The following is a 27,175-nucleotide window of genomic DNA, read 5'->3' as shown; positions in this document are numbered from 1 at the left end:
ACTTGAGTTTGACACCCCTGTTTTAGAGTATTTATCACCACTTAAGCATCTATATGTGAACTGGGATTTGAAATATATTGCAGATGGGGAGACTTCTCTTTGAAGTAATAATCATTTTTTCAGGAGTCTATTAAAGAAAATTGTTATGTCGAAAGGCAATATAAACAGATTTCCTTCCATTTCTCTCCCCACCCCCAGATTCACTCCTGCAGCACATGTTTGTAGTTCGGTTTTTAGGCTCTATGGCTGTTAGATCTGACCACACAGTGGAGGTGATCTATGAAGCAATGCGGCAGGTGTTGGCAGCTCGGGCGATTCATAATATTTTCCGTACAACTGAATCTCACCTCTTGGTCACCAGCAATGATCTGAAGTAAGCAAAGTTTGCCTTCTCTGATCCATTTCCACTTATCTTTCCCTCATTTAGTTTTGTTGCCCTCTTTGTGGTTTTAGTTGTAGAGAAAAAGCATTAGGGAAAGGAGGCAGATTTTGTTCTCTGATGCACATCTGCTCCAGTGTTGGTCCTTCAAGAAATGAGGGAGGGGCTAAGAACCTATGAAGAGCTTTGCTAGATCAAAGGCATGTCTAGTCAATCATCTTTATACTCTTCAGCCCTCAATTTAATAGCCAAGACCTTGTGTATCCCAACCTGTAGTAGTGAAAAGTATTTCTGATGATGAAGGCAATACCTAGCTTTCAGGAGTGGTAGTTATTGATCACGGTTCTTCAGGGTCTGGAAAGGGAAGGGAGATGCCATGCCCCACCTCTTATTGGCAGGAGTTTCAACTGCATAAAAATTCCTTTTGTTCATAGATTTCCTCTGGATTCAATCGATAATCATGATGGGAGATTATTGCCTTTTAAAGCTGAACATATTTTTTTTCCCATTAACAGATTGATAGATCCTCAAACCCAGGTTACAAGATCAAATGTAAGTATATGCTTTCTTTTATCACCACAGAAAGATTGCAGTCCCTGAGAATTTAAGTAAATTTATATTAGTCTCACTTTCTTTTTCAGTTTGAACTAGCCAACGTGACACAGTTTGCTGCTCACAAGGAAAACAAGAGGCTGTTTGGGTTTGTGGTTTGTGTCTCTGAATTGTCAGGTGAAGACGGCATGAGTGCTTATGTGTTTGAGAGTAACACTGAAGGTGAAAAGGTATGGCTTTGTTGTATAATTAAAATGAATGCATATAAATGTTTTCTTCAGTGAAATGGAGTGTTATGAGCTAATGACCCAATCTGTTTCGTAAAATGTAGTCAGATAAAAACTGCAATAGCAGCAAGTTCATTAAAAGTATAAAATGTGTAGCTAGCAAGTTTTGCAAGCCTCAGAATGGATTGGGCCAAACATTTATTTCCAACTTTTTTTGTTGTTGTTGTTGAGTTCCAATTCTTAAATCTCCCAACAGCTTGTTACTTTCCAAATAATCTGATTCACCCCCAAATTGGTCCTGGTCTTGCCCACTGTCAAATTATAGTGCACAAAATCTAATGCAGCCTTCAATCCAACACGCCCTCTTTGATACCAGTAGACTTTGACTTACGACCATTCATTTAATGGTGGTTTGAAGTTACGCTGAAAAAAGTGACTTAGATCCCATCCTTGAAGTTATAAATGTTGCACGATCTCAACTATCTTGTGATCATGATTTGGACATCTGGCAACTCACCCACATTTACAATAGTTGTAACATCCTCTGGTCACAATCATCCGCCATTGACTGTTTACCGGAAGCCACTGGGAAGGTTGAAATCACAATCATCAGAAGCCAACTTTTCAGCCGGCTTCCAATAAGCAAAATGAATTTGGGGGGTGGGGGTGGCAAATTGACTTAATGACCATATCAATTCACTTAATGGCCATGGCAAAATGACCGTAAAAATCAGGTCGATTTACTTAACAAATAAATGGCTTAGCAATTGAATTCTGGCCTAGTTGTATTTGTAAGTCAAACAATACCTGTAACCTTGATATAATGGGCTTATTAATCAGTTCAAGTAAGCTTATTTTTATCCTGCCTTTATTATTTTTGTAAATAACTCAAGGCATCAGAGAGTTTATTGTTATCCCAATTTTATTATTTATTTATTTTACAAATAACTCAAGGCAGAGAACATATCCAACAATACCTTCCCCCTATTTTCCCCACATCATCTTCGTGAGGTGAATTGGGCTGAGTGGCTGCCTGGCCTTGAAATGGAATGTTTTCTTCTGCTGATGGTATCCATTTAAAATGACCCATTGGTAGAATTTCATTTGTTAATTCCAATCTGTGGTTTGGAATTAGAGCAGCATTACCATAGAAAGGGGTATGGTTTGGGTTCCCTTATGTAGGTTGTTGGATTACAATTTCTTTTAGCCATAGCTAATTATATGAGCATTACAGTTGGTATATGGATAGTGACATGGGTATTGCCAGACAAATAATTTCTTACAATTTCCTTTAGCCATAGCTAATTATATTATGAGCATTATGGTCAATATCTGGATGGTTAGATAGCTACTGCCAGATAAATAATTGGAAGTAAACATCTGTTCTAAATGCCTGCCAGTGCCAGAAAGCTGTTGCTTCAGCAACCATCTGAAGCAACTTTCTTTGTCATAAATGCTGCTAGTACAGCATTGTAAAGCTTTCACAGACTATTTGGTGGTCTTAATTTTATTATTGGGAATTCTGCCATATAATTTCTGAGGCTGTAATCCAGATCCAATAATAGGAGAAATTATTCAGGAAATTTGTCCATTTATTTGCAGTTTTAAATAGGTAGTATAATCAACAAAAATAATGTAAGTGGTGCTGAGACAGATTGTGTTTCTTCTGTAGATTTGCTATGCAATAAATCTGGGGAAGGAAATCATTGAGGCTCGAAAGGTAATATTTTTAACTTCATATTCCTTATCCTCTGAATTAAATGTTGCTTTTGATTCTCTGGTATTATGACTACACACAATTCAAACAAATCATCTTTACTTTGGAATTAAGAGGATGTGATCTGGAGCTAATACTATACAGTAAATTCCATAAACTTAATTCAATACCAAAAGTAGTTATCTAGTAACTAAGCGGTTTCAATGTCTTGTATAGTGCCAGCAGTGTGCATGTGACGTGCTATGGGAGTCCTTGAGCCAATAACCAGGTATAGATAACTAACATCTAGTTTGCTTGCAGATACAGAACAGATAAATATCTACTTTTGCTGAACTTAATAAGCATGTTAAGTTTTCAATGAACATTAGGCTGAGCCAGGTGATAAATTAGGAAAAAATGAGTTTGATAATGAAGGATTATGAAAGTTAATACAAGGTCAAAGTAGTAAGCTTTGAAAAGTTCTTGCTTCCCTTCACATATCATCCTCCATTGTACTGATGTAACAGCAGTCTTCAGCATGATTTTTAGGACTGAGTTTGTTTCTTTGAAGAGTCAATTTGGTGTTGTGCTTAAGGCATCAAGCTAGAAACTGGGAGATCATGAGTTCTAGTCCTATCTTAGGCACAAAACCAATTGGGTGATCTTGGGCAGTCACTTTCTCTCAGCCCTAGGAAGCATGCAATGGCAAATCATTTTGAAATCATGCCAAGAAAACTAAATGAAATAGTCCAGGCAGTTGCCAGGAGTTACCAGAAGTTAAGAACTCTTGTTTTTTTATCGTCTAATAGAATTGTTTTATCATTAAAAGTACAAAAGCATTCCAGTATGAGGAAAATGGTTCCAGATATTATTTCAGTTGGAATTAAAAATGTCAACTGAATAACTGACTCCAGGAAAGTAAAAAATATGAAGTCACTTTACAGTGTTTGTAAGATGATTAACAAATCTTTCTCTAGCCATGTGAATTGTTAAGATATACAGTACCTTATGGGAACTTTTAAGAAAGTCATTGCAGGTATAAAATAGTGATGGCTTTTAGGGGCTGATCTTGGGAACACAACAGAAAGGAAACTGGCCCTCTTGATTTATAGGCTGCTTTTGGAAAAGCCATTCATGAAATTACATTTTATTTGCCTTGAATAATGTTCATTTGTCATTTTAATTATAGGATCCAAAAGCCCTAGCTCAATTAATATCATCCATGCCTCTTACTAACGATGGAAAATTCAAGTTACTGAATGAGCAATCAGAAGAAGACAACGCTGTACATGGAGAAGAACAGGAGTCGGAAGCATAACTTATAATTTCTCTCAGATGGAGATGATGTTGCCCATAAGAGAGTGTGCCCTGTGCTCTCAGCTGTGGTCCAACATAGGTGGGCTAGAGGAAACACCAAGAGATAAGAACTTGATCCAAATATTTGGTATAGAAACTGACAGACTTTTAAAAATTCTTCCTCAGTACCAAGCCATCTTGAATACTGATGGGAGGACCACAAAGTCATCACTACCACCAGCAAAGAGTTAATTCCTCATGAGCATGCATTCATAAAATTTATAAATAAATACACACCTGTTTCACATAATTCTACTAGCGATAGTAGAGCGGAAGAAATTTCACATGCCACAAAGTTTCTGAAAGTCTGAATTAAAATACAGAGGCACTTCACAGAAAAAAAATAATATTTTGCATCTTAAGCAAAATAGGTAGCAGAATTTAAATGTTTGGAATATAGTTTAGATAGCAGAATTGAAGTGTTGGATTATAATCTCAGTGATAAATACTTTATTTGCTCCTATTTGCATACCTTTTAAAAAGTAATGGGAAAGCTATTTTAAACTAGGCTATTTAGAAAGCTATTCAATAACAGTTTCTACTAATATTTATTTTTGTACTTTTATCTGAGTTAAGCTTTCAAAATTAAGTGCCTAATTTGTGATAAAACAAATAACTCGAGCGAATAGAAAATAGAAGGACCAGAAAGCAAGTTAGACCTATTATGAATCTCAGTTATTTACCAAGGCTGAAGGAAAGATGAGCCAGTGGTTGTCACTGCTATTCAAATAAGCCTGTTAAAGGCTAACCTTTTTGCACTGTTCTGTAAGACGAGATAATGGCTTTCCTACTTTTACATGAAAGTTTACAAAATTGATAGAAGAGGGACTCCATTCCTCAGACAAAACAATTTTTTCAAACCTAGATAAAAGCAGCACCAAAAGCATTTTCACACTGCCCTGGGAAAAGCAGTTTCTTCAGAAAGAAGATCAAGCTAGCCAGTGCTTATACCATCTTCTTTATTTGACATTCTACCTTGTGCGGCCAGCACAAATTTGGAAAAATATCTGTTTTGTCAGTTTTAGGTTTACTCTTTTAAATTATAAACGCGTTGTAAGTAAATTACAATGATAGCTGAATCTCATGAAGAATTTTATCTGTCTTTGTTTATATGATGTTTCAATATTAAAAACAAGGTCCACATCTTGCACTACAACAGTTTCAGCAATAATGGCTAAAGTAAGAGCCTGAAAAATAGGTGAGAATTTATGTGAATTACAGTACGGGACATGTTATGATTTAGTCACATCTTAAGATTTTTAAACCAGAAGGCTAGAAAAATACCAATAGATTTTCTGAAAGAATATTGTACCGAAGTTTTCTGTATTAATGATATTCAAATTGTTCTACTTAGTACAATAGATATAAGCAGATCAAATCATTTAAGTGCAATAAGCTTATAATGGCTGAATCTGCTCCCAGGTTAATATTACCGTCCGATCTAGTTGATATAAACTATATGCAGTGAAACAGAAACGGATAATTTGACTGCTTTAGAGTAGGCCTGTGAAAACTGGCGGCCCCCAGGTTGGATATGGCCCACGCAGGCCACACTCATCCCGGCTCTGCAAAGCAAAAAACATTGTGATACTTCACAATATGCCCAAGTTTGATACCCCTGTCCTAGAGGTTGAAGCAGAAGGTATTGTTGAGATTCCACACAAAGGTATCTTACTGGTGATCCATCCATAAATGAAGAACTATTAGAACTGACTGACAATGATTACATTTAAGCAAGTATACGTCACTGTTTTTGTTATCCATTAGGAAGAACGTGGGGCACATTTCTAAAGGAAATTTATTTCAACACATTACCACAGAATAAATTCTATTTCAGTTTGCCCCATGTAGTTGATTAAATCAATCCTAGCATTCTCACTTAGCTGTAGATTGAAGTATCTACATTGGCAAACCTGGTTCTCATGAAAGATACAGCATTCAAGGAAGTCAAAACATTCCAGGCTTGTGACCACTATATACAAATCCATTTTTTTTTCCAAAGTTGCATTTATTAACATTATGTACAGAATATCTAACAGAATAAAGTATTGAGGTAACAGGTTTTTTTTGTTTTGTTTCATTTTGTTTGTGTAATGAATTAGAGTAAGACATGTTATAATTTTGTCCCTTTCATTCCTGAGAATTTGAACCTAGGTGGAATAGATCAGAGTAATAGATCAATGACAAACAGGACCTCCCTTTCAGAAACTTTGGCAGAAGCTCAAACATACAAATGTACAAAATATTCATGGCTTTGCTGAGTCAATCCCTATCCCTCCTGGTAGGCCTTGTGATTTTATTCTGGAAGACCATGTAATAGCCAAGAGGACCTTACTGGAAGTGACCTAGACATTTGTGTTCAATTACTTATTTCATAGAAAATAAAAGATTCCTTACAAATAAAGATTAAGAATTCGAAAGAAAAAAATCTCTCTATGGCATGCTTTTGTAAATAAAATACATGGAGAAGATGCCATAGCTACTGTCTCCATGTTGGAAGACAGATTATTCAAAAGATGAAACGGGAGAAAGCAAACAATAATTCCATGTCTTACTGAACCTACCACCGATCCTATACTGTTATGTTAAATAATTCCCAATTCCCATGTTTAATATGCCACACATCTAACAGCCATGAAAGACTTGTATCTACTGAAAGACCAAGCAGTATAACAATTTCTCTTTCTGTGGCAGAAGGACACAATATTAGGCTCCCAAGAACAGATTTGCATTCAAGGCCCAAATTACCATATTTTTCCATTACTTGGTTTTACAATTTCAATGTAAGAGTAGCAATCATCACTATATTCACAAAGCTCTATGTATACATATTCACAACATTACATATACATGCTTTTAGAATCTAGATAATTTCAGGATTTTGTTTTCAGTATTTCACAAAGATGTTAGTTTAGTTAACACTGTACAGTTTAAGCCGTGTATCTAAAATAGGAGTCTCTCAAATTAAATGCCAAAAAGGTATGAAAATGAGTATGTTTATTACAGCACATAGCTACCTTAAGCTTAGTATGCTTTATACAGTCTCTGGGACAATACAAGTTGTCCATTTAAGTCAGCAGTCTAATTGGTAAAATCTATGAATTAGACAGGGTTTTTTTCCCCAAGGGGAATTATATGCAGTAGGAAAACAAGCAATAACAACCATATTAAGGATGTAATTTGATGCATTTAGAATTATTGAATCCATTAGGTATAAGAATATTTTAAAGCTCTCCAATAACAAATTTGCCCCCTTTTCAACCACATCTTAGATCGAAATAGCATACGTGTCTGGAACTCCAAAACTGTGCTGAGTGAGTATTACAATAAATTATGTGATATTTCACAGCACTTCTGGATCACTTATCAGACCGATGAGGTGGATGTTTTATGTCACTCTGGTCCCATCAATTTCAACCAATCACAGTTGCTCTAGAGTTCTACAGAACATAAAGCAACACATAAATAAAACTACACTCTGAGAAACATTTCCCTTTTTAACCCCCTCCCCAAATGATCCCTGAATCCACCAGGAGCAGATTTAAGTGAACGAAGTAGAAAAGGAATCTATTAGTAGACAAGCACAACTGAAAAACTATTTTTTAAAGATTAAAGCCCTCTTGTTTTAAAATTTTAGTTTGTTATTTGTTCTGATTATTCCTATTTACTTTCTTTGCAAAGTCAAATGGTAATCAGAACAATGATCTTTTAAAAAAAAAGCATTTGGGGGGGGGAAATCAGTAAAAATTGCACTTTGTAATTAGGGCTCTGCACCCTTTGAAAAGTATTCAGAAGAAACAATTCAGACCTCATGCAAAGACAGCACTTATCAGATACTCATTAAAGTAGGCATCTGTGTGAAACTCAGGAGACAACTGGACTTTCTTGGTTTTTTTTTCTTTTGAAGATGTTTTGTTTCTCATCCAAGAAGCTTCTTCAGCTCTACAAGGATAGTGAGAAATAGAAGGATGATCCTGAGGACACAAATTCTCACTGCTTCAACAACCCTCTAAAAAGATGCAAATGATCAGCTGTCTGCAAGGAATATAAATCCTTCCATTCTCCACTATCCTATCTGAGCTGAAGAAACTTCTTGGATGAGTAGCGAAACGTCTTCAAAAAGAAAAAAAAATCGCTTCCAGTTGCCTCCCGAAAAAGCACCTTTTGGACAACCTGGATGACAGAATCTCTACATACTTCCATCTGTATAAAAAGTACAGTTTTAAAATTTTGCTACAAACACCTCAAAGCAGCATGCTTTGCTTTCTTTTGAGGAAACCTGGTGGGGGGGGGGAGCTTTAAAAAACAACTAAAGTGGTGCTGGCTGATGCAAATCTTAAATTGATTCTTCCAAATTGTTTTTCAAAATGTGCACAGCTACCTTTTATACAATCTCTCTGAGGTAATACTATTTTCTATTTTGCAATTTTGCTGGATAAGAACTTACCCTGAGCCAGAATCTATAAGTAATCATTATTTTCCTCACCCATTACGTTTGGATGGGTAAACCCATCCAAATTCAGTGCAATTATTGTTCCGCCTTTATAAAATAAGTAATCAGAAATCACAGTTATATCACGGTACTCGATTTCAATATTCTGCCATTAAGGGTGTATGCAATTTAAACAAATATGTAACAGTTCCTCTAGGTTTGGCAGAAATACATAGAACAAGTGAAAGTAATTTCAGGTTAGGAGTTCTCGTATTTGGAGAATGCTGCAAAACTTAAAAATCTTATTTTAATAGTTTCTAAATTTTAAATACTATTAAGAAATACAATCACATCCGTAAATTAACCATACCAGAGCTCTCATTTTACAAGGGGATCTGCAGAAGATTTCGAAAGGTCGTTGCTTGTTTTTGTAGATTCTTCTGTAATACAAAAAGGGCCAATTTCAACAATTTTATGTTTCTGAGTATTGAGTAAAAAAAATGGAAGATTTTAATACATTTTTTTAAATCATGCAATTAATTCTGAACTAATAAAATAGATAACTGTTTGTGAAGAACTTTTATATGGGGGTAGAATCAAAAAGAATCTGTCCCTAAATATCGGTAGAAATAAAAGAGTGAAATGTCAAGAAACAAAAATATGGGTACCATTTATCTAAACAGCAACAAACATCTTAGCTAATATGTGTAAGCAACCTCAAAATGCAAAATATGCCACACTCAAAAACTATGATGTGCATAGACTATGCCACAATCTGAAATTCCTATATTTCATTTTCTGTTAAGCCTACAGTTTGCTATTGTCTCTTCTAAACATAGGTTATACTTCCCTAAGGGATGACATTCCATTTATCTGATGAAGTGGACTGTGCCCCATAAGAACTTAGGCTACAATAAATGCATCATAAATGCATAAGACAGGGTCTTATTTTCTTTTGACCCCCGAAATAAGCACTTAGCCTTATTTTCAGGGAGGTCTTATTATTTTTGAGCTGCAGGAGGCAACGAGGTTGTCAACTCATGGCTGCTGCTGTGTTGCAATATTTTTGGAGAGGGCTTATTTTCAGGGGTGGGCTTATTTTAGAGCATGTACTCAAAAGCCTGATTGGGCTTATTATCCGGGGAGATCTTATTTTCGGGGAAACAGGGTATTACATATTTTTGTTTTATTTACCACTACAGATAGCCCTTAACTTACAACCATTCATTTAGTGACCATTCAAAGTTACAACAGCATTGCAAAAGTGGCTTGATGAGCCGAGGTGGCGCAGTGGTTAGGGTGCAGTACTGCAGGCCACTTTAGCTGACTGTGATCTGCAGTTCAGCGGTTCAAATCTCACCGGCTCAAGGTCGACTCAGCCTTCCATCCTTCCGAGGTGGGTGAAATGAGGACCCGGACTGTGGGGGCAAGTTGCTGACTCAATTTGCTAAAAAATTTGTAAACCGCTTAGAGAGGGCTGACAGCCCTATGAAGCGATATATAAGTCTAATAAATAAATAAATAAATGACCGTTTTTACACAACCGGTGCAACTTCTCCATGGTCACATGATGCAAATTTGGATATTTGGCATCTGGTTCATATTTAAGATGGTTGCAGCATCCCAGGGCTCATACAATCACTTTTTCTGACCTAAAGTCAATGGAAAAGCCAAATTCATTTAACCGTGTTACTAATTTAGCCACAACTATGGCAAGAAAGGTCATAAAATGGGACAAAACTCACTTAACAGCTGCCTCGCTTAGCCACAGAAATTTTGGGCTAAATTGTGGTTGTAAGGACTACCTATATTAGCCTACTATTTCGTTATGTTTTCTAGCATCATTGTTCAGTCTGCTCAGTAAAAAATCACAATATGAATGTACTATTGCATATTGTGAATTATTCCAATAGTCTGAATTGCCTACTCATGCTCTAAATTGGTAATAACAAAATTCAGGCTTATAGAAATGGAATGCTACTTTTTTTATTAGTGATATTCCTCCATGGATTTGTAGCTTAGTGCACATAGGAGCGGAAAATAATTCGCATTTGATGCCAGAACTTCCCAGAGAGCAGAATATTTCCTACTAACCTTCACTGTCTTTTTTATCTTGGTTTTCTTCTGCTGCAGTTTTATCTGCTCTAAAAAAGATCCTTGCGCTGCTTAGTGAGAAATAAAGCAGTTCAAATTCCTATGAGAAATGAAAAAAAGATCTGGATATTTTAACATGCCACATAATCACAGAATCTCCAAGTTAATTTAAGGTGCATGAATATATGAAATTCGCATAAATATTGTACACAATTTATAACGGAATCATCAATATCATCTTTTATATATTATCAACATAATATAGTGAAGAATATCACTCAAAGCACACAATTAAATGTATTTGTCTTGATTTTTATAGTTAATGCCCTATTTATAATGTATTTATTTCTAATTAACTGTGCTTCTTTGGACATTTTCTTGTCCAAGATCAATTATTTATAATCCATTAATAAAATTTGTTCCTAGTGTCATTATCTCAAAGGGAGAAATCATGTCAGCAACATTTTTAGTTGGCCATTCTGAGTAGTTAAAAGGAATGATTTCAGTCTGCATTATTTGGATGATTCATGGACAACATTAGTGTCGTAAGCCTCGAATTAATTTAAGACTTCAACCCATTAAAAAAGAATCTGACTCAAATGATTTCCTTACAACAATTGATTATCCTGAAGCTTCCAGGGAAGGAGAACTGTAGATAGTTCTGCAAAAGACCAAGAACTGGTGAGTAGACCAGTCCCTTGGAACCTCTCCAGATACTGATAGGATGAGAGTTTGCCCACATATGCTACAGATACATGGAAAGATATGGAAGGGACTTTAGGACAGTGCAGGGGTGTTAAACCCAAGGCCCGGGGGCTGGATCCAGCCTGGGGGGGTATTTAGATTTGGCCCGCAGGGACGCCCTGGAAACAGCAAAGGACCAGCCCGCAATGCTTCTGCCAGCAAAAAGGGAGCTCGGGAGGGCCACACATAGCTATCCTGAGTCTGTTTTCACTGGAAGAAGGTTGCAGGAGGCCATGGGAGCTGAAAATGGAGCTCAGTAGCCTGTTTTCTCTGGAAGAGCGCTCGGGCCACGACACGCACCCATAACATGACTGATGTCAAGCTGGACATGCCTACCCTGGCCACAGCCCCCCAAGGTTAAACCCTGATGACGCCCTCAATGAAATCGAGTTTGACACCCTGGTACAGGGGGGGGGGGGTTGTTGTAGATTTGAATGCCAGGAAACAACTGTATTAGCCATTGCTCACAATTGCAGTAGAGACTTTTAAAGTTCACAAACCTCACTTTCTAATAATTTTTGCTACTGATTAAACCAAGGATGTGCACTTAATTTTTCCAAGGGGTCACATAAGAAACTGGGTATATTGTGGTGGCCACCCCCACCCCTCACTATCCCCCCACTTCCAATGCCTCACAACCCCCCACCCCCACTGGCCAAACCTGTAGCACCCATGGGCTGGATGTGGCCTGAGTGCTGTGAAATGCCCAGATCTGGATTAAACATTAGTGATTCACCAAAACTGCCTTCTAGCAAAAACTTGAGGGCAGTGTTTGAGTATTTTAAAATGTTATTTATTAGCACTAACTTAATGAAGCTTGTAAGAGATCCTATCTTTCGGTAGGCATATACCTATTTGATGTTTCAAAATCAGTTGAGACTGCAATTAAATGATTTAAAATACCTGCAAACAAACTTCCAGTCGCTTATGAGTAAGATTCATGGTCTGTAGCAACTTCTCATCTTGACTAGCTGATTGGACATTCTGTTGTTTTGCTAATGCTCTGATTTCTTTCACATATTTCTCCCGTACCGACTGGAACCAGTGGAGAGAGTCAAATTCTTGGTACTGGTCCAAGAGTTTCAAAATGTAAGCCACACCTGAAAGATATGGATATTTCCACCCCCAATTAAAAATAATAATGTGTTTTGCACATTTGTTTTAAATTGGTCTATTTTTATTATTCTCGGTTTATTTTTATTTTGATCAATGAGCAGTATAACACGAGTAGTTATAACATATACATATATATATAGTCATCTACTTACAACAGTTGTTTAGTGACCATTCAAAGTTAGAATGGAACTGAAAAAAGTGACTTATGGCTGTTTTTCAGTTACCACCTTTGTATCTTCCCCATGATCATTCGATCAAAATTCAGCTGCTTGGCCACTGACTCATATTTATGACCGTTCTAAGGTCATATGATCACCTTTTGCGACTTCTGACAAGCAAAGTCAATGGGGAAGCCAGATTCACTTAACATCTGGGTTACTAGCTAATAACTGCAGTAATTCACTTAACAACTGTGGCAAGAAAGGTTGTAATATAGGGCAAAATTCACTTAACAAATGCCTCACTTAACAACATAAATTTTGGGCTCAATTGTGGTCATAAGTCAAGAACTTCCTGTACTGCTGTTGTACTTACCCATAGCAAAGCCATCATCAGTAAAAGCTGCACCAACTTTGTTCTTTTTGTTCAGTTTCTCTTTGCAACTGATTGAGTGTTCTATAAAATTGAGTGCCTAAAAAGAAAAGACCAGGAATTGCATGAGGTTGCCCAAATAATTACCCCAATTTAGTAATTCCAAAATAATAAAATCAAACAAGGAATTTAAAGAATGCTACCCTGGTTATACCACTTGTACATATTATTTCTGATGGCATCTCAGAGATACCTACGTCCTGATAATAAGGCCATGCCATATTTTTCCTGTGGGCAGAAATATACGCCCTCCCCCGATAATAAGCCCCCTGGACAACCCCCCCCCACCTCCAGCCAGGCAGAGCACCAATCACCAACCTAGCGATATCCCAAAGGCACCAAGCCGTAGGAGCCGGGGGGGGGGGGCAAAGGCACTTACATTGCTTGCCACCTTCGGGATACAGCTAGGTTGGTGAGTAGTGCTGTGCCCGGCAACCCCCCTTTCCAGTCGGGCAGAACGCCACTCACTGACCCAGTAATATCCCAAAGGCGCTAAGCCACGTGGCACTCAGTCCGGCTGGAAAGGGAGGTTGCATGAGCGCCTGTTCCACCCCCTTATCATGTGCCTCCCAGCCTCACCATGCCCTGGCCTAGCTCTCCCTGCAGGGCCAGGGCGCCGGCACCGCCACAGCTCTCCGAGCATAACCGGCTTCCAAACCCGGAGATCCGCTGCTGAGTCTTCCGGCAGCAGCCGCTCTGGGACTATGCTCTATGGTTGTGGGCCGGCTGCCAAAAGACTCTCTGTTTCAACAGCCAGCCCACAACCATAGAGTGTAGTCCCAAAGCATCTGCTGTTGGAAGCCTTGGCAGCGGATCTCCAGAGTTTGGAAGCTGGTTATGCTCAGAGTGCACCGGGGCCCTGGCCCTGCAGGAAAAGCTGGGCCAGGGCATGGTGAGGCTGGGAAGCACGCAAGCTGGGGCGGAACAGGCGCTCACGCAACCGCCCTTTCCAGCCAGGCAGACCACACGGCTCAGCACCTTTGGGATATTACTGGGTCGGTGAGTGGCGCTCTGCCCGGCTAGAAAGGAGGGCTGCTCGTGAGCGTGGTCACCTCATGGCTGCTGTGTTTCTCTGCTGCAACAGCGCAACACAGCTGTTTGCCCCTGAGGCTGTGCCCGGCTCTTTGGGTGCCCACCCAGCAACCCCAAACCAATACGCCCCCCCCCCCCCCCGATAAGCCCCAAGCAACAGAGGCTGAAAATCTGGGTGCGTCTTATACATCGAATGCAGCATTTTTTGCCTCCCGAAGCCCCGCCCCTTCACCAAAATGGCCGTGCATAGCCTTATGGAGGCTTTCAGAGAGCTCCTGGGGGCTGGGAGAGCAAAAATGAGTAAAGAACGGGCCGCTTTTTGCCCCTCCAGCCCCCAGCAGCACTCTATAAGCCCCCATAAGGCTATGCATGCAAATTTTTTTGACAAAAAATGGGCCGTTTTTGCTCATTTGGGAGGGAGCACTCTCCCCCCCCCCCAAAGCTATTCATGCCTCCTTTTTTTGAAAAAAAAACAGGCCTGTTTTTGGGAGGTTTGCAGAGTGCAAAAACTCCCCCTCCCCTTTTGGAAAGCTCTTTAACTGATTGATGAGAATTACATTGATCAAGTGCTGTGCCAGCAGAAACAGCTACCTATCGACTGTATTTTTATCTCTCTCAATTTCTCTCTCTCTATCCCTCTACCGACCTACCTAACTACTCTCTCTCTCTCTCTCTCCCTACCTACCTACTGTATTTCTCTATCTCTCTCTATTTCTCTCTATATATCCTTTTATCTGCCTACCACCTACCTACCTACCTACTCCCTCTCTCCCCCTACCTATCTTCTGTATTTCTCTCTATATATTTTTCTCTCTCTCCATCCCTCTACCTACCTACCTACTCGCACACTCTCTCCCTACCCACCTACTGTATTTCTCTCTCTCCTTCTCTCTCTCTCTCGCTATCTACATACCTACCTAACTAATCCCTCTCTCTCCCTTTCTACTGTATTTCTCTCTCTCTATCCATCTACCTACCTACCTACACACACACACACTCTCCCTACCTACCTACTGTATTTCTCTCTCTCTTCTTCTCTTTCACTCTCTCGCTATCCCTTTATCTACATACCTACCTAATCCCTCTCTCTTCCTATCTACTGTATTTCTCTCTCTATCCATCTACCTACCTACCTACTCTCTCTCCCTATCTACTATATTTCTTTCTCTCTATCTCTTTCTATTTCTCTCTATCCCTCTAACTACCTACTACCTACTCTCTCTCTCTCTCCATTTCTCTCTCTCTCTCTCTATTCTTTTATCTACATACCTACTAACTATTCTCTCTCTCTCTCTCTCTCTCTCTCTCTCTCTCTCTCTCTCTCCCTACCTACTGTATTTCTCTCTCTTTCTCTCCCTCTCTATCTCTCTATCTTACCTACCTACTTTTTTAAAAAAAATTGCCTCTTCAAAACCTTGGTACATCTTATACTCTGAAAAATACAGTACATGGGTTAAGTAAATAAATAATTAAATATCCCTTCTGTTATCTAAGAAGTCAATCAATGCAAATACTAACCAGCGGGGGAACAATGATATAAAAATTGCGTAGATGCATGTTCTTTAGACTACGGAATTCAGGCGCAAAGACATCCACAAGCATTTTGAAGTACTCTGTACCTTCTGCAGAGCTGCAGGTGAGGTCACTAAGTACAGAATCCAGCTGCCTGCAAAGCAGAGATATAGCAACAGTCAGGAGGGAAAATGTCCTGGTCCTATACTATTCTTTTCATAATAATTACATACATAAATTAAAGCTGTTTGTTTCATGATCTTTGGCACTGTTTTAAAGAAATCACCCCTTAAAGCAGCTTGCCTCCATTTGAGACCACGAAAACATTTAACATATTCTTTACAAAAAAAAAAAACACCCAACCAGCATGGCTGGCTGGGGAATTCTGGGGGGTTGAAGTCCACAGATCTTAAAGTTGCCAAGGTTGGATATTTCTGATTTAGAAGGATAACTGAAATCTAAGCATTATTCAATACTTTTGGGAGCCAGCTTGCCAATTTTGTAAAACTCATCATACCAAATACAGCTGTTAGAAATAAATTAAACTCAAAATCCCATAATTGTGGGAACTACCTTCCAAGCTGTATTTACAAGATTGCCAAATAAATAACACAGTGCACATATTAAAAACAATTCGATAGCCTCAACTTGCTCAAGGAAGAAACTATTATGCATTCTTTTATCACTAAGCAATTTAAATACAATTACTTTAATTTAAAATATATATATACAATTCTAGTTCTGATTACATAACATATAAATATCAGCTTGACAACAGAGTACTTGGGAAATAAGCACTGACAATATCTATGTAAAGTCAAACTGTAAGCCACCTACTTTAATGTAGGCAGTGGGGAATTTTCTTATTTTTCCATGCACAGATTTAAACAATAAGTTTAACAACATTTGGAGATGTTTAAAAGAATGGTATGGAAGGACTGGGAAATACAAAATTTCCCACAGAAGTTTGTCAAAGGATCTAGCAATTGGATGGTGGTGAAAGTCAAATAGTTGAGAGTATTATATTCATTATTTCGAGCTTCTGGAGGAAAGGTAGCCTATAAAACTAATGAAAGAATAAAAAATATCAATAACTTGTATCCTGAGTCTCAGTCTCAGTGAATTTGGAATTTTGCCAATGAGAAAATAAATGAATGACCCTGTAATAGAAACATAAGAATATCTGAAGCACTATCAGATGCTGATATCAGATCAATATCTTTTCTGGTTCAATATCACATTCCCCTTTGTCACTAAACTGTTGCCTTTTGAGAAGCAACAAGACAAAAATAACTCTCTCCACCAGATGTCCCTGAACTGATTCCCACAGACTTTTGTAATGCATAGCTATGAATGGAGTTCATCATTTTATTTTATTGAAAGTTGTTTGAAAAACAGCAGTGCAAGTAATAGTGAAATATTTTTTTTATACTTGCATTATAATTACCTAGCTGCTTGTTGTGTTTCTTCTGACAGATCTTCCTCTTTCACAAGTTCTTCAAAGTTGACAATGTCTTCAAGGTCAGGAACAAATCTACAAGTTTTGTTAGGTTTTCATATAATTAGACATTTTAATATATAGATGTATGTATATAAATGAACATACATTTTCTATTTTACATGCTGTATTTCTATTCCCACCTTATCACAAGCTAGTTCATATTTTATTAGCAAGTAACATTGCTTTGCTCTCAAATAAGTATTTTTGTAGCTTATTCCACATCAGCAAGAAGGCATACTTCTAGCCACCACATTTTCCAGGTTTTCAGGTATCAAGTCGCAAAGTGTTATAACATCTGACAACAAAATTTCTATATTTACCATCATTCAACGCTCTTTCGCATCTTGTGCTCTTTGTATTATTTACACTTTTATACTGACACCCAAACTTGCTATCATGTTACTATAATTTTTATAATTTTTACAAGTATGAACTGTCAAATTATTGAAAATTTAATAGGTAAAGGTAAAGACTCCCCTTGCACATATGTGCTAGTCATTCCCGACTCTAGGGGGCGGTGCTCATCTCCATTTCAAAGCTGAAGAGCCAGCACTGTCCGAAGACGTTTCCATGGTCATGTGGCCGGCATGACTAAATGCCGAAGGTGCACGGAGTGCTATTATCTTCCTACCAAAGTGGTCCCTATTTTTCTACTTGCATTTTTTTCAAACGGCTAGGTCCATGATGGCGAACCTATGGCACACATGCCAGAAGTGGCACACAGAGCCATCTCTCCAGGCACGTGAGCCATTGCTCTTCCAGCACACCAGCCAGTTGGTCTTCACATGCGCGGGAGTGCCAGAAACCAGAAGAGCAGTCACTCGGAGTGCATGCACATGTGGGGAAAATGATGTTCCGGTCTCCAGCATGTGCATTCACACCGGTTAGCTCATCTTCATGTGCGCCAGAAACCAAAAGACTAAGTGGCTGGTCCGCATGCACATGCCATAAACCAGAAGATCATCTTCCCAGTGTGCACATGCGCATCGAGTGGCTTCTCTTCTGGTTTCCAGCGCATGCATGTGCTCTGGGCAGCTGGTCTTCACATGTGCATGCATGCCAGAAACTGGGAGACCAGGTGCTCAGTGTGCATGAGCGTGCCGGAAACTGGAAGACCAGCTGCCCAGCACATGCATGCTCCCTTTTCAACACTTGGTGCCGAAAAGGTTTGCCAACACTGAGCTAGGTTGACAGAAGCTGGGACAAGTAACAGGAGCTCATTCCATTACGAGGCACTAGGGATTCGAAGCAGCAGCCAGCCAATCTTTCTGATCAACAAACTCAGTGTCTTAACCACTGAGCCACTGCATTAATACGAGTATGCAATTTTAAATTTACTAAACAGATGTACCAGTATAATATATTCAAACAGAAGAAATACATCCAAACGATTACTGCAATGTATGTTAACTGTAAAGAGAAAAATTGAAGCAGGAAGATCTGCAAAAGATGTACAACATGGACAGACAAGCTAAAAAATATTGGTGCATACCTAATTGCACTGCTGCAGCAGTGAAGTCCACCAGATCTTATCATTCGTACATAGCCCATAGCGTTCCCTTTAAACAAAGATAGTAATAATTGAATTTATATTACAGAAACAAATATAAATAATTGGAATACTAGCAAGATGAATTTTATCATTTGTTAAATAAACATGTGGGGCATATTTAGGATAATTTATTCTCTTCAGCACAATTAAATAGTACTATTTTCTAATTCAGCTGTGAGAGCTGGATCATAAAGAAGGCTGAATGCCAAGGACTTGATGCTTTCAAATTGAATCAATTGGAGAAGATTCTAGAGAGTCCCTTGTCCTGTAAAGTGATCAGATCAATCAATCCTAAAGGAAATCAACCCTGACAATTCTTTGGAAGGACAGATATTGAAGCTGAAGCTCAAATATTTTGGCTATTAAATGAGAAGAGAAGACTCATTGGAAAAAACCCTGATGTCATGAAAGGTTAAAGTGAAAGAAGGAGACAACAGAGGATGAGACGGTTAGATAGTGTCCTTGATGCAATGAACATGAATTTAGGCAAACTCCAAAAGACAGTGGAGCACCGGGGGGGGGGGGGGCATTCTATGGTACATAGGGTGGCGTGGGAAGAGTCGGACATGACTTAAAGACTAAATGACAATTTTTTCTAATTCAAAAGAAAGTTATTCCATGCTGCTCCTATGTTTGGACAGAAAATTCCTGACTTTTAATCATGCTAGGAAAACTTATAATAATCTACAGTAGCTAGAGAGTGGCAAATTATCTATCCTAGCCTAAACAGCCATCATAAATTAGGAAATACATAGGCAGCAGTTAGGTTGTGCGAAGACCAGGATTTTAAAAAGCTACACCTGCCTATTTTTTTTCCTATCTTCTGCTTAGAGATATAACAGCACAATCCTAGCAGCAAGGGACTGGAGGAGAAAACTGATTTGATATATTTATGATAGGGATTTCCATAGCCCGAAAATTTCAGCACAATGATATAGACAGCGGGTTTTTTTGGGTGCTGGCAGATTCCCTGCCATACCTGACTTCTTACAATACATCAGTGTTTCTCATCCTTAGCAACTTTAAGATATATGGATTTCAACTCCAGAATGCTGACTGGGGAATTCTGGGAGTTGAGGTTCTTACACCTGCTTTTAAAATAATGACAGATAATGTATGTTCATACCTATTTGGCTTATTAGTTGCCTGAATTGGTCAAGATAACTTTGTCCATCTGGTGTAATCCCAAGTTTTCTGATTCCTCGATTGAATTTCTCTGCTCTCTCAAATGGGTACTAGAAAAAATTTGATAATACATTACAAACAAGTATTGTTTAACAAGTGACATTCAAAAAGCCCCTTTGAATTGAATTTCCCATGTATTGATGCATTTTTCTTTATTAATTTCTATACTCCTATAAAAAGGAGACATATATATATATATTTATAATGAAGATTAGTTAAATCTGGTAACAACTACATTGTCCTTTATTTACAAAATATTTGCAGAAAAGTTCTGAAAATAGCTTCTGCCAGGGGCAGGCGGATGCAAAAGTGGCTAGTGCAGTGTAGGCCAGGTTCCTCAGCAGAAAAAGTGGCAAGTGTAGGAATGACTGACAGGAGCAACTTGTGACCTTCCCTGACAGCTTCATTATTGTCTTTGCTGGCAATGGGACACTGCAACTGTCATACGTTTGAGACAGATGCCAATTCTCTTGATAGTGATCACATGACTGCAGGGGTACTGGGATATCAGGACCTTTGAGTATCATATCATAGATACTCCTTGTCCAGTGCCTACTTTGGTCACTCACTGAATGAGTGGTCTTTAACTGAGGATTACCATTATAGTCTCATTAAAGAGACAGAACTAGTCTCTAAATTTTATGTGTATATACACACACAGGCTTATTTTAGAAGCAGCACTTTGAAATTCAATTTCTCTATCCTTGATACTAATAACCATGATCGCTAAATAAAATTCAGTTTTACATTGGGATGGGTAATCTCAGGGATAAACAATACAATGTCCTCAAATACGTTTCTTGGCATACACATTCTTTGCCTTATATTTTGGTAAATTGCTATCTTGTAACTGATCACAATACTTTCAGCACTTTTTGCTACTACACAACTCCTTCACAGCAGCCATTTTCTAATCATATTGTGCCCATTGGTCCCAAAAATTTGCTTATTCTTGGCTCAGCTAACTACAAAGTATTCCAAAGTATTATCCTAAATTTTATTTCCAGAATAAATCTAGGTTACTTATATGGAACTAATTTTCAAATAAACAAATACAGGATTGTGTTCTCAGTGAATTTAAGTTAACATTTTTTTCAAAAAGAGAACATGAATCTATAAGGACCTGTAACATACCTTATGATCATTTTGATCCTTAATTTCCCTAAAGAATCGTATATCTTTGATCAACCTGGATTTGATGTGCTCATCATACATAAATTGACTAAAGATGTAAAATTTCTTTCTCAGGAACTGGTATGTGAAATTTACCTAAAAAATATAAAACAAATGCATTTTTTTAAAATCCTATCTCTATTGATAAAAGCAGTATTTCACCCTCTGATCATAATGTCTAAGTACCTGCTTATTGAATAGTTGGGTGCTATTAAATGGGAAGACATGCTAGCACTCAAAACACAATCACTAATTCTGGATGTTGCACCATAGCAGAAGTATATAGGTACTATGTGGCGTGGGAAGGCGATATCATTAATTCCACTATCTTTCTCGATGCAGTGTATGTGTAACCACACAAAGGCAGTGTTCTGTTTGCAGTAATAATATATGAATACCCCCCGAGACTCACGTGTTACAATTCCATAGTTCCCCAGAAATGAATATGTTTTGTTCAGAGGTGGTATTCTACCACTTTGGACCAGTTTGCCTGAACCTGTAGCGGAAAACGCGGGTGGCCCTGCCAGTGGTGGGATTCAAATAATTTACCAACCAGTTCTCTGCCCTAATGACCAGCTGGGTAGGCGGGGCTCGGTGATCATGTGATTATGTGGGCATGGCCAAGTCAATGTCACTCAGGTGATGGGCACTTCTCCTTAGTTGTTACAATGGTAATAAGGGTTAGCTGGAGAGGCAGTTTCTATAAGCAGGGCAATAAAGATTAGGCTAGAAACAACACCAGAATGTTTCCTTCCTGCCTTCCTTACAGGATTAGCCCTGTAAAGTGGGGAAAAAACAAATGATTTCTTCCAACAACCGGTTCTCCCAACTGCTTAGAAAATTACCAACTGGTTCTCCCGAATAGGTGCGAACTGGCTGAATTCCACCACTGGGCCCTGCCCACCCACCCTGGCTTTACGGCATCCCATTTAGGCCCCTTTTTTTTGGCAAAAGCGCATGTGTGGAAGGCTTTGTGCATGTGCGGAGGTGGCTCATGTGTTCACATTTGCCAACGGGTAGGAAAGGTAAGTATATACCACCCCTGGTTTTGTTACCACCCCTGGTTTTGTTACTCTGAGCTATTTATATCCAAAATTATTTGTGAAAACCAAACTGCAAAGATTTGTGAAAAGCAAACTGCAAAAATTAATAGTCATATGGAGAAAAAAAAAGATTTTAACTACCATCCTCAAAGTTGTATTTGTGGAGAAAAACATTATTCTCCTGTTGAGACTTAGCTGAGACTTAAGGTACAATGAAAAGACAAAAAACATTGAATTAATTCAATGTTCATTCCCACGCTCTACATAAGTCTACTCTTCGAGAGTGTTCAGGAGCTACAATTGGTTCAGAGTGCAGCAGCATGGGCAATTCTTGGGGTCCTTAGAGTGGCCCATGTTACACAGATTTCCGGCAGCTGCAATAGCTGCTGTTTGTTTCTGAGTACAATTCAAGGTGTTGGCTATCACCTTTAAAGCCGTGTATGATTATGCGTCCAGGTTACTTGAGGAATTGTCTCAGTGCTGGCAGGGGGGCATGGTGTGGGTCCAATGAGCCTAGGAATTCTACCTGCAGGGTTCAGGAAAAGACCTTTTTCTGCCATGACTTTTGCTCTTTGGAACATTTTGCTCCCTAAGGTAAGATCTGCTCCCACCCTGCTAACCGTCCATAAGAGCCTAAAGGCAATTGGCTTGGGGATCCAGAATATCGTGCTGGAGGTGGTTGATGGATTAAGAGGAGATCCTGCCTCCCACCCCCACCCCCATGGCACATTCTGTTCCCTCCCCTCCCATCTTTTAATTGTACTTTTTATTGTTATCAGAAGTATTTATTTTTATGCTTTTATTTTAAGCCACCCAGAGGCAAGAGAGGAGACAAATAAATAAATAAATTCAAGTTTATGCCATGAATTTAAAACTTACCCCAACACCCAAGCTTCCTCATGCTTTATTTCAAAAGGGATAATTTTTCTACTATGGTTAAAATGTGTTCTTTGCTGTTTATAATACACTTAGTAAAGAAATCAATGTTAAATCACAAAGCAATACTTACTGTTGTGTTCATGATTCCTGTGCCATGTGTTCGAATTGAATTAGCTATGTGTCTTATATTTATTGTGTTCAGATGTTTGTTATTGCTAATTCTTTCAACGAAGATCTGCAATGACACAATTGTTGTATAATTTCAAAAGTCATCAAAAAGATATCAGTTAATAATGGGGGGTTTATTGCTTTCCCCTTACCTGATTATTGAGATTGTACAGGTATCGGGATACAAATACATGAATATTTCTCATAATTTCCAGAACATCCAAACCCTGAAACAAGAAGAAGCAATTTAAAAATCCAGATAAAATTATCCATGATTTTCAATTATCCATGAAACATATTCATCTGGCCGGCCAATCCAATGAAACAGGATCAATTCCTTCCAGATCTTGTCTATATGGGATTATCTTCCAATGGGATTTTGAAAGTGGGCATTTTTAGTTGCTTTCCCCATTCTTTGGAATTCTCTCCCCATGGAGATCTGGCCTGCTCCTTCCCTCTTCAATTTTAGGAAAGCCATTGAGACCTGCTCCATTTCATCGAACACAGAAAGAATGCGTGTTGTGGTTGAAGACTGAGATTTGGCATCTTGGTATGCTTTCTGTTTCTTACTTTGATATGGTTAATTTTTGGAACAGAAGGCATATAAATAAAAAAATATTTCAATACAATGAATGCATGTAAGTGTAGAAAAAAGTTCGTTTCAGGCTAGAAAATCAGTTCCAAAGTAAATGCATTTTGGAACTGATATTTAATTTCATTCTTGAACAACAATTTATAAGCAATCACAATAAGAGTATACCTCCAAAATGATAAAAATACAACATATCCAAAAGTCGATGCAACTCTATTACATGACTGTTGTGTGTAAACTCACAGCAATGGATTTCTTTTTATACTGTATATGGGAGAATACTCAGCAGGAAGAAGTCCTATTTAAATGCCTCTTCCCTAATACTAATAGCAGGAATTCCCTAATTGCAGAGACACAGGAGCAATTTGTGTAAGAGTATTTCTTTACTAATGACACTGGATTTAGGGGAAAATAAATACTCAGTTATTAATTACTGGGTGATAGAGCCACACTCTGCTTGAGCTGTTGATTCTTCATAGCCCATATTTAACTCTTGCATTTTAAATTTTATATTTGAAATTGTTTTTATATTTTTTTTCCTAAATTGTAAACTGCCCAGAGTCGCTCTGGATAGCATATAATTTTAATTATTAATTTTAATAATATCAATCAATTAATCAATCAGTTGATGCACGAAATTTCCAAATAACTTTAAAAAAAAAAACACAGAACAATTTCTTTGTACATTTCATACCTGTTCTAAAGTCTGGCTTGGAAGATGTGCTTCTGCCATAATTAAACCATAGCGCTGAGTTGCTAAATTCCTCATTTCACTGTAGGTGGCCCAGTCGTGCAGAGCTACTGTGGTTAGATTGTAAAAAGTCTTGTCTAGGTAATGAGTCACATGAGCTGTAAAAAAAGAAAAGGGAAAGTTAACTTTGCCCAATTAGTACCTGAAAAACCTACTTTTTTGCAGATATTTCATTTCAGCATTAAACAATGGAAGAAATATCTCTTAAAAGTAACTTCCCAAGTTATAGTTAGCATGAAAACAATCAAGTAGAAGAGTTTTGGAACTGTAACAATAGCAATAAGAGCCGTAGTGGCACAATGGTTAGAGTGCAGTATTTCTGCTGACTGCTGGTTGCCAAGTCCCACTGGCTCAGGGTTGACTCAGCCTTCCATCCTTCCAAGGTGGGTAAAATGAGGACCCAGATTGTTGGGGGCAATAGATTGATTTTGTAAACCGCTTAAGAGAGGGCTGTAAAAACACTGTGAAGCGGTATATAAATCTAAGTGCTACTGCTAATAAATAAACCACCAGAGTCATGCAAGTAAGAACAAAACAAACAAACAAATAAATGTGTACCTTTGATATCTATGAACCGATTAAAAAAGCGAATTGGGTTTAAAGAGAAGAAGTGAGCAAGATCCTTCATTCCAACTTTGAATGGATTTCGGTCATCTAGTTTTAAGTGCGTGTGTACCGACAGGCGCAAATCCTTTTCAATTTCTTTGCATAATCTGTCTAGAAGGTGCTGCCCGAAACAAAAATGTTAAGAAATTTTATTTGCAGAGGACGAAATATCTTAATCTTCCCAGCACACTGGTCGATTGATAAGAATTCTATAAAGCACCTTCATAATGAACTGGAAGAGGAAAGAAGGACTTGACTCTGGCAATATTTGAAACTTAAGAGATGGCAGCCCGCATAACAAAGAGGCAGAGTAGGGATGCAAAATGAATTTGATTTATACCAAAGATAGAACTCTGTTTTTCACTTGAAAAACTATCTACTTCAAAATGGCCTTTTATAAAAAAAAAACTAATGACCCTTCGTTGCCCAGGTATTTATTTATAGGGGGGGAAATGTCCAGGCGAAACGTAATTTCTAATGTTGGATTTTCCCCCTTACCAGAGGGAGCCCCCTTGTGGAATACTGTGAAGCTGTTACCATGACAACTCCACTGTGCTGTACAGTAGAAGCCATTTGAAGGCACAACAGGCTGTATCTTAACAGAACACAACAGTCCCCCCCTAAGGCGGTGTTAGGGTATTTTTCTACAGAGAATAAGTCATCTGTGTACCAAGTTATATATGTTTTCGTAGATTTTCACGGGTGTAGGTATGCTGGTCTTGTTGTATTCGTGTCTTTTCCCGTGTAAGATTGTAACAATCTTACACGGGAAAAGACCCAAATACAACAAGACCAGCATGTGTGTGTGTGTGTGTGTGTGTGTGTGTCTGTGTGTGTGTGTGTCTGTGTGTATGTATATGTATACTGTAGTCTTGCTAGTATGTGCAGTTCATTCCTGCAAGAAGTAAGACAATTTCTCATGGCTCCCCATTTTGGCTTTCAAATAATGTTCTAAGCCATAAATATATTAAGCAAATACTATAAATATCTATGATACAACATTTTTTGCATTTTTCCCTACATCCTAATTATCTGAACCATAAGAATAAATTTATATGCATTAATTGTCTATCACAAGTTCCATCTGAAGGGCCAAGAGAGAGGAGGTAGAGGATGGACAAGATGAGAACATTTAGTATATATGCTTTCATTTTAAAAAAAGGAAAAAAGCTACAACTGAATAATCTCTTGTCTAAATGAAAACAATAATTGAGCAATGGCTTTAAAAAGAACCAAATAAACATTGAAGGTTTATTTAACCTCCAATAATTAAGCAAATTTTATTAATTTTAACAACCTGAAATTATCTGTACATACTGAGATTGATAATAATGATTGAACTATTAAAATTAAAATAGAAATTTAATATTAAATTACTTATATTTAATATTTCAATTCTAATACAGTAAGATATTTTTCTACAGGTCTACAATAAATTACATATTAATTGGTACTCTTTAGCTTACTTACACCTAGAGTTACTAGACTACTATATATTTAACATTATGTAGAGTCCTGTTAATCCATAATAGATTTGAATACACGTTCCTTATACAGGTGTAATTCAGAATAAATACAATACATTCCCTCTAACCTTATCGAAAACATCCATGATTTCTCTGTCATAGCTTTCTAGAAGTATTTCAAAGGAGTCCAAATGCCTTGAGTGCATCATAGCTGGTACACAATCCCGCAATGCTCTAAACATATACTGAAAAAATAATCCAATTTAATAAAGAATTCAGGCAACTATAAATATTCACAAACACACAAATTATTCAAAATCTAGATCCTAAATGGCAGCCCCCTAAAAATGCATTTTGAGAGTTTGCAATTAGAAGAATGAGTCGCTAAAATCTTCCAACTTGCATAATCTGTTTCTGTTTCTCCCTGTTGTGTTTGCAAAAGATCTGAAACTATAAACTTGTTGATAAATTATAATTTTGTTAATGTTAATTATGTTCAATTAAAATTGTATTGTTTTATAACTGTGG

General features: G+C 37.9%; 2 protein-coding genes across 4 annotated transcripts in view; one reads left to right on the top strand and one right to left on the bottom strand.

The window, feature by feature from the left end:
- APPL2 (adaptor protein, phosphotyrosine interacting with PH domain and leucine zipper 2) overlaps nucleotides 1–6,272 on the top strand; it is a 29,327-nt gene extending 23,055 nt beyond the window's left edge. For both annotated transcript variants that reach the window (XM_087723088.1, XM_087723087.1), the window contains exons 17-21: nucleotides 199–373; nucleotides 895–931; nucleotides 1,021–1,161; nucleotides 2,831–2,878; nucleotides 4,044–6,272. In XM_087723088.1, the coding sequence (XP_087579214.1) occupies nucleotides 199–373; nucleotides 895–931; nucleotides 1,021–1,161; nucleotides 2,831–2,878; nucleotides 4,044–4,172 (530 nt within the window). In that variant the 3' untranslated portion in view covers nucleotides 4,173–6,272. The remainder of the gene's footprint in view (nucleotides 1–198; nucleotides 374–894; nucleotides 932–1,020; nucleotides 1,162–2,830; nucleotides 2,879–4,043) is intronic.
- WASHC4 (WASH complex subunit 4) overlaps nucleotides 5,991–27,175 on the bottom strand; it is a 43,559-nt gene continuing 22,374 nt past the window's right edge. For both annotated transcript variants that reach the window (XM_087723085.1, XM_087723086.1), the window contains 15 exons: nucleotides 26,776–26,892; nucleotides 25,134–25,302; nucleotides 24,519–24,673; nucleotides 23,385–23,459; nucleotides 23,195–23,299; nucleotides 21,104–21,238; nucleotides 19,911–20,019; nucleotides 18,725–18,791; nucleotides 17,179–17,265; nucleotides 15,738–15,885; nucleotides 13,131–13,227; nucleotides 12,384–12,580; nucleotides 10,737–10,836; nucleotides 9,013–9,082; nucleotides 5,991–7,650 (listed from right to left, as the gene is read on the bottom strand). In XM_087723085.1, coding sequence (XP_087579211.1) covers nucleotides 9,021–9,082; nucleotides 10,737–10,836; nucleotides 12,384–12,580; nucleotides 13,131–13,227; nucleotides 15,738–15,885; nucleotides 17,179–17,265; nucleotides 18,725–18,791; nucleotides 19,911–20,019; nucleotides 21,104–21,238; nucleotides 23,195–23,299; nucleotides 23,385–23,459; nucleotides 24,519–24,673; nucleotides 25,134–25,302; nucleotides 26,776–26,892 — 1,623 coding nt within the window. In that variant the 3' untranslated portion in view covers nucleotides 5,991–7,650; nucleotides 9,013–9,020. The remainder of the gene's footprint in view (nucleotides 7,651–9,012; nucleotides 9,083–10,736; nucleotides 10,837–12,383; nucleotides 12,581–13,130; nucleotides 13,228–15,737; nucleotides 15,886–17,178; nucleotides 17,266–18,724; nucleotides 18,792–19,910; nucleotides 20,020–21,103; nucleotides 21,239–23,194; nucleotides 23,300–23,384; nucleotides 23,460–24,518; nucleotides 24,674–25,133; nucleotides 25,303–26,775; nucleotides 26,893–27,175) is intronic.

The sequence above is a fragment of the Thamnophis sirtalis genome, unplaced genomic scaffold (genome assembly GCF_051295495.1).
Source record: "Thamnophis sirtalis isolate CommonGarterSnake01/CBP01778 unplaced genomic scaffold, rThaSir2_p1.2 scaffold_9, whole genome shotgun sequence".
Classification (NCBI taxonomy): domain Eukaryota; kingdom Metazoa; phylum Chordata; class Lepidosauria; order Squamata; family Natricidae; genus Thamnophis; species Thamnophis sirtalis.
This window is presented reverse-complemented; position numbering and strand designations above follow the sequence as displayed.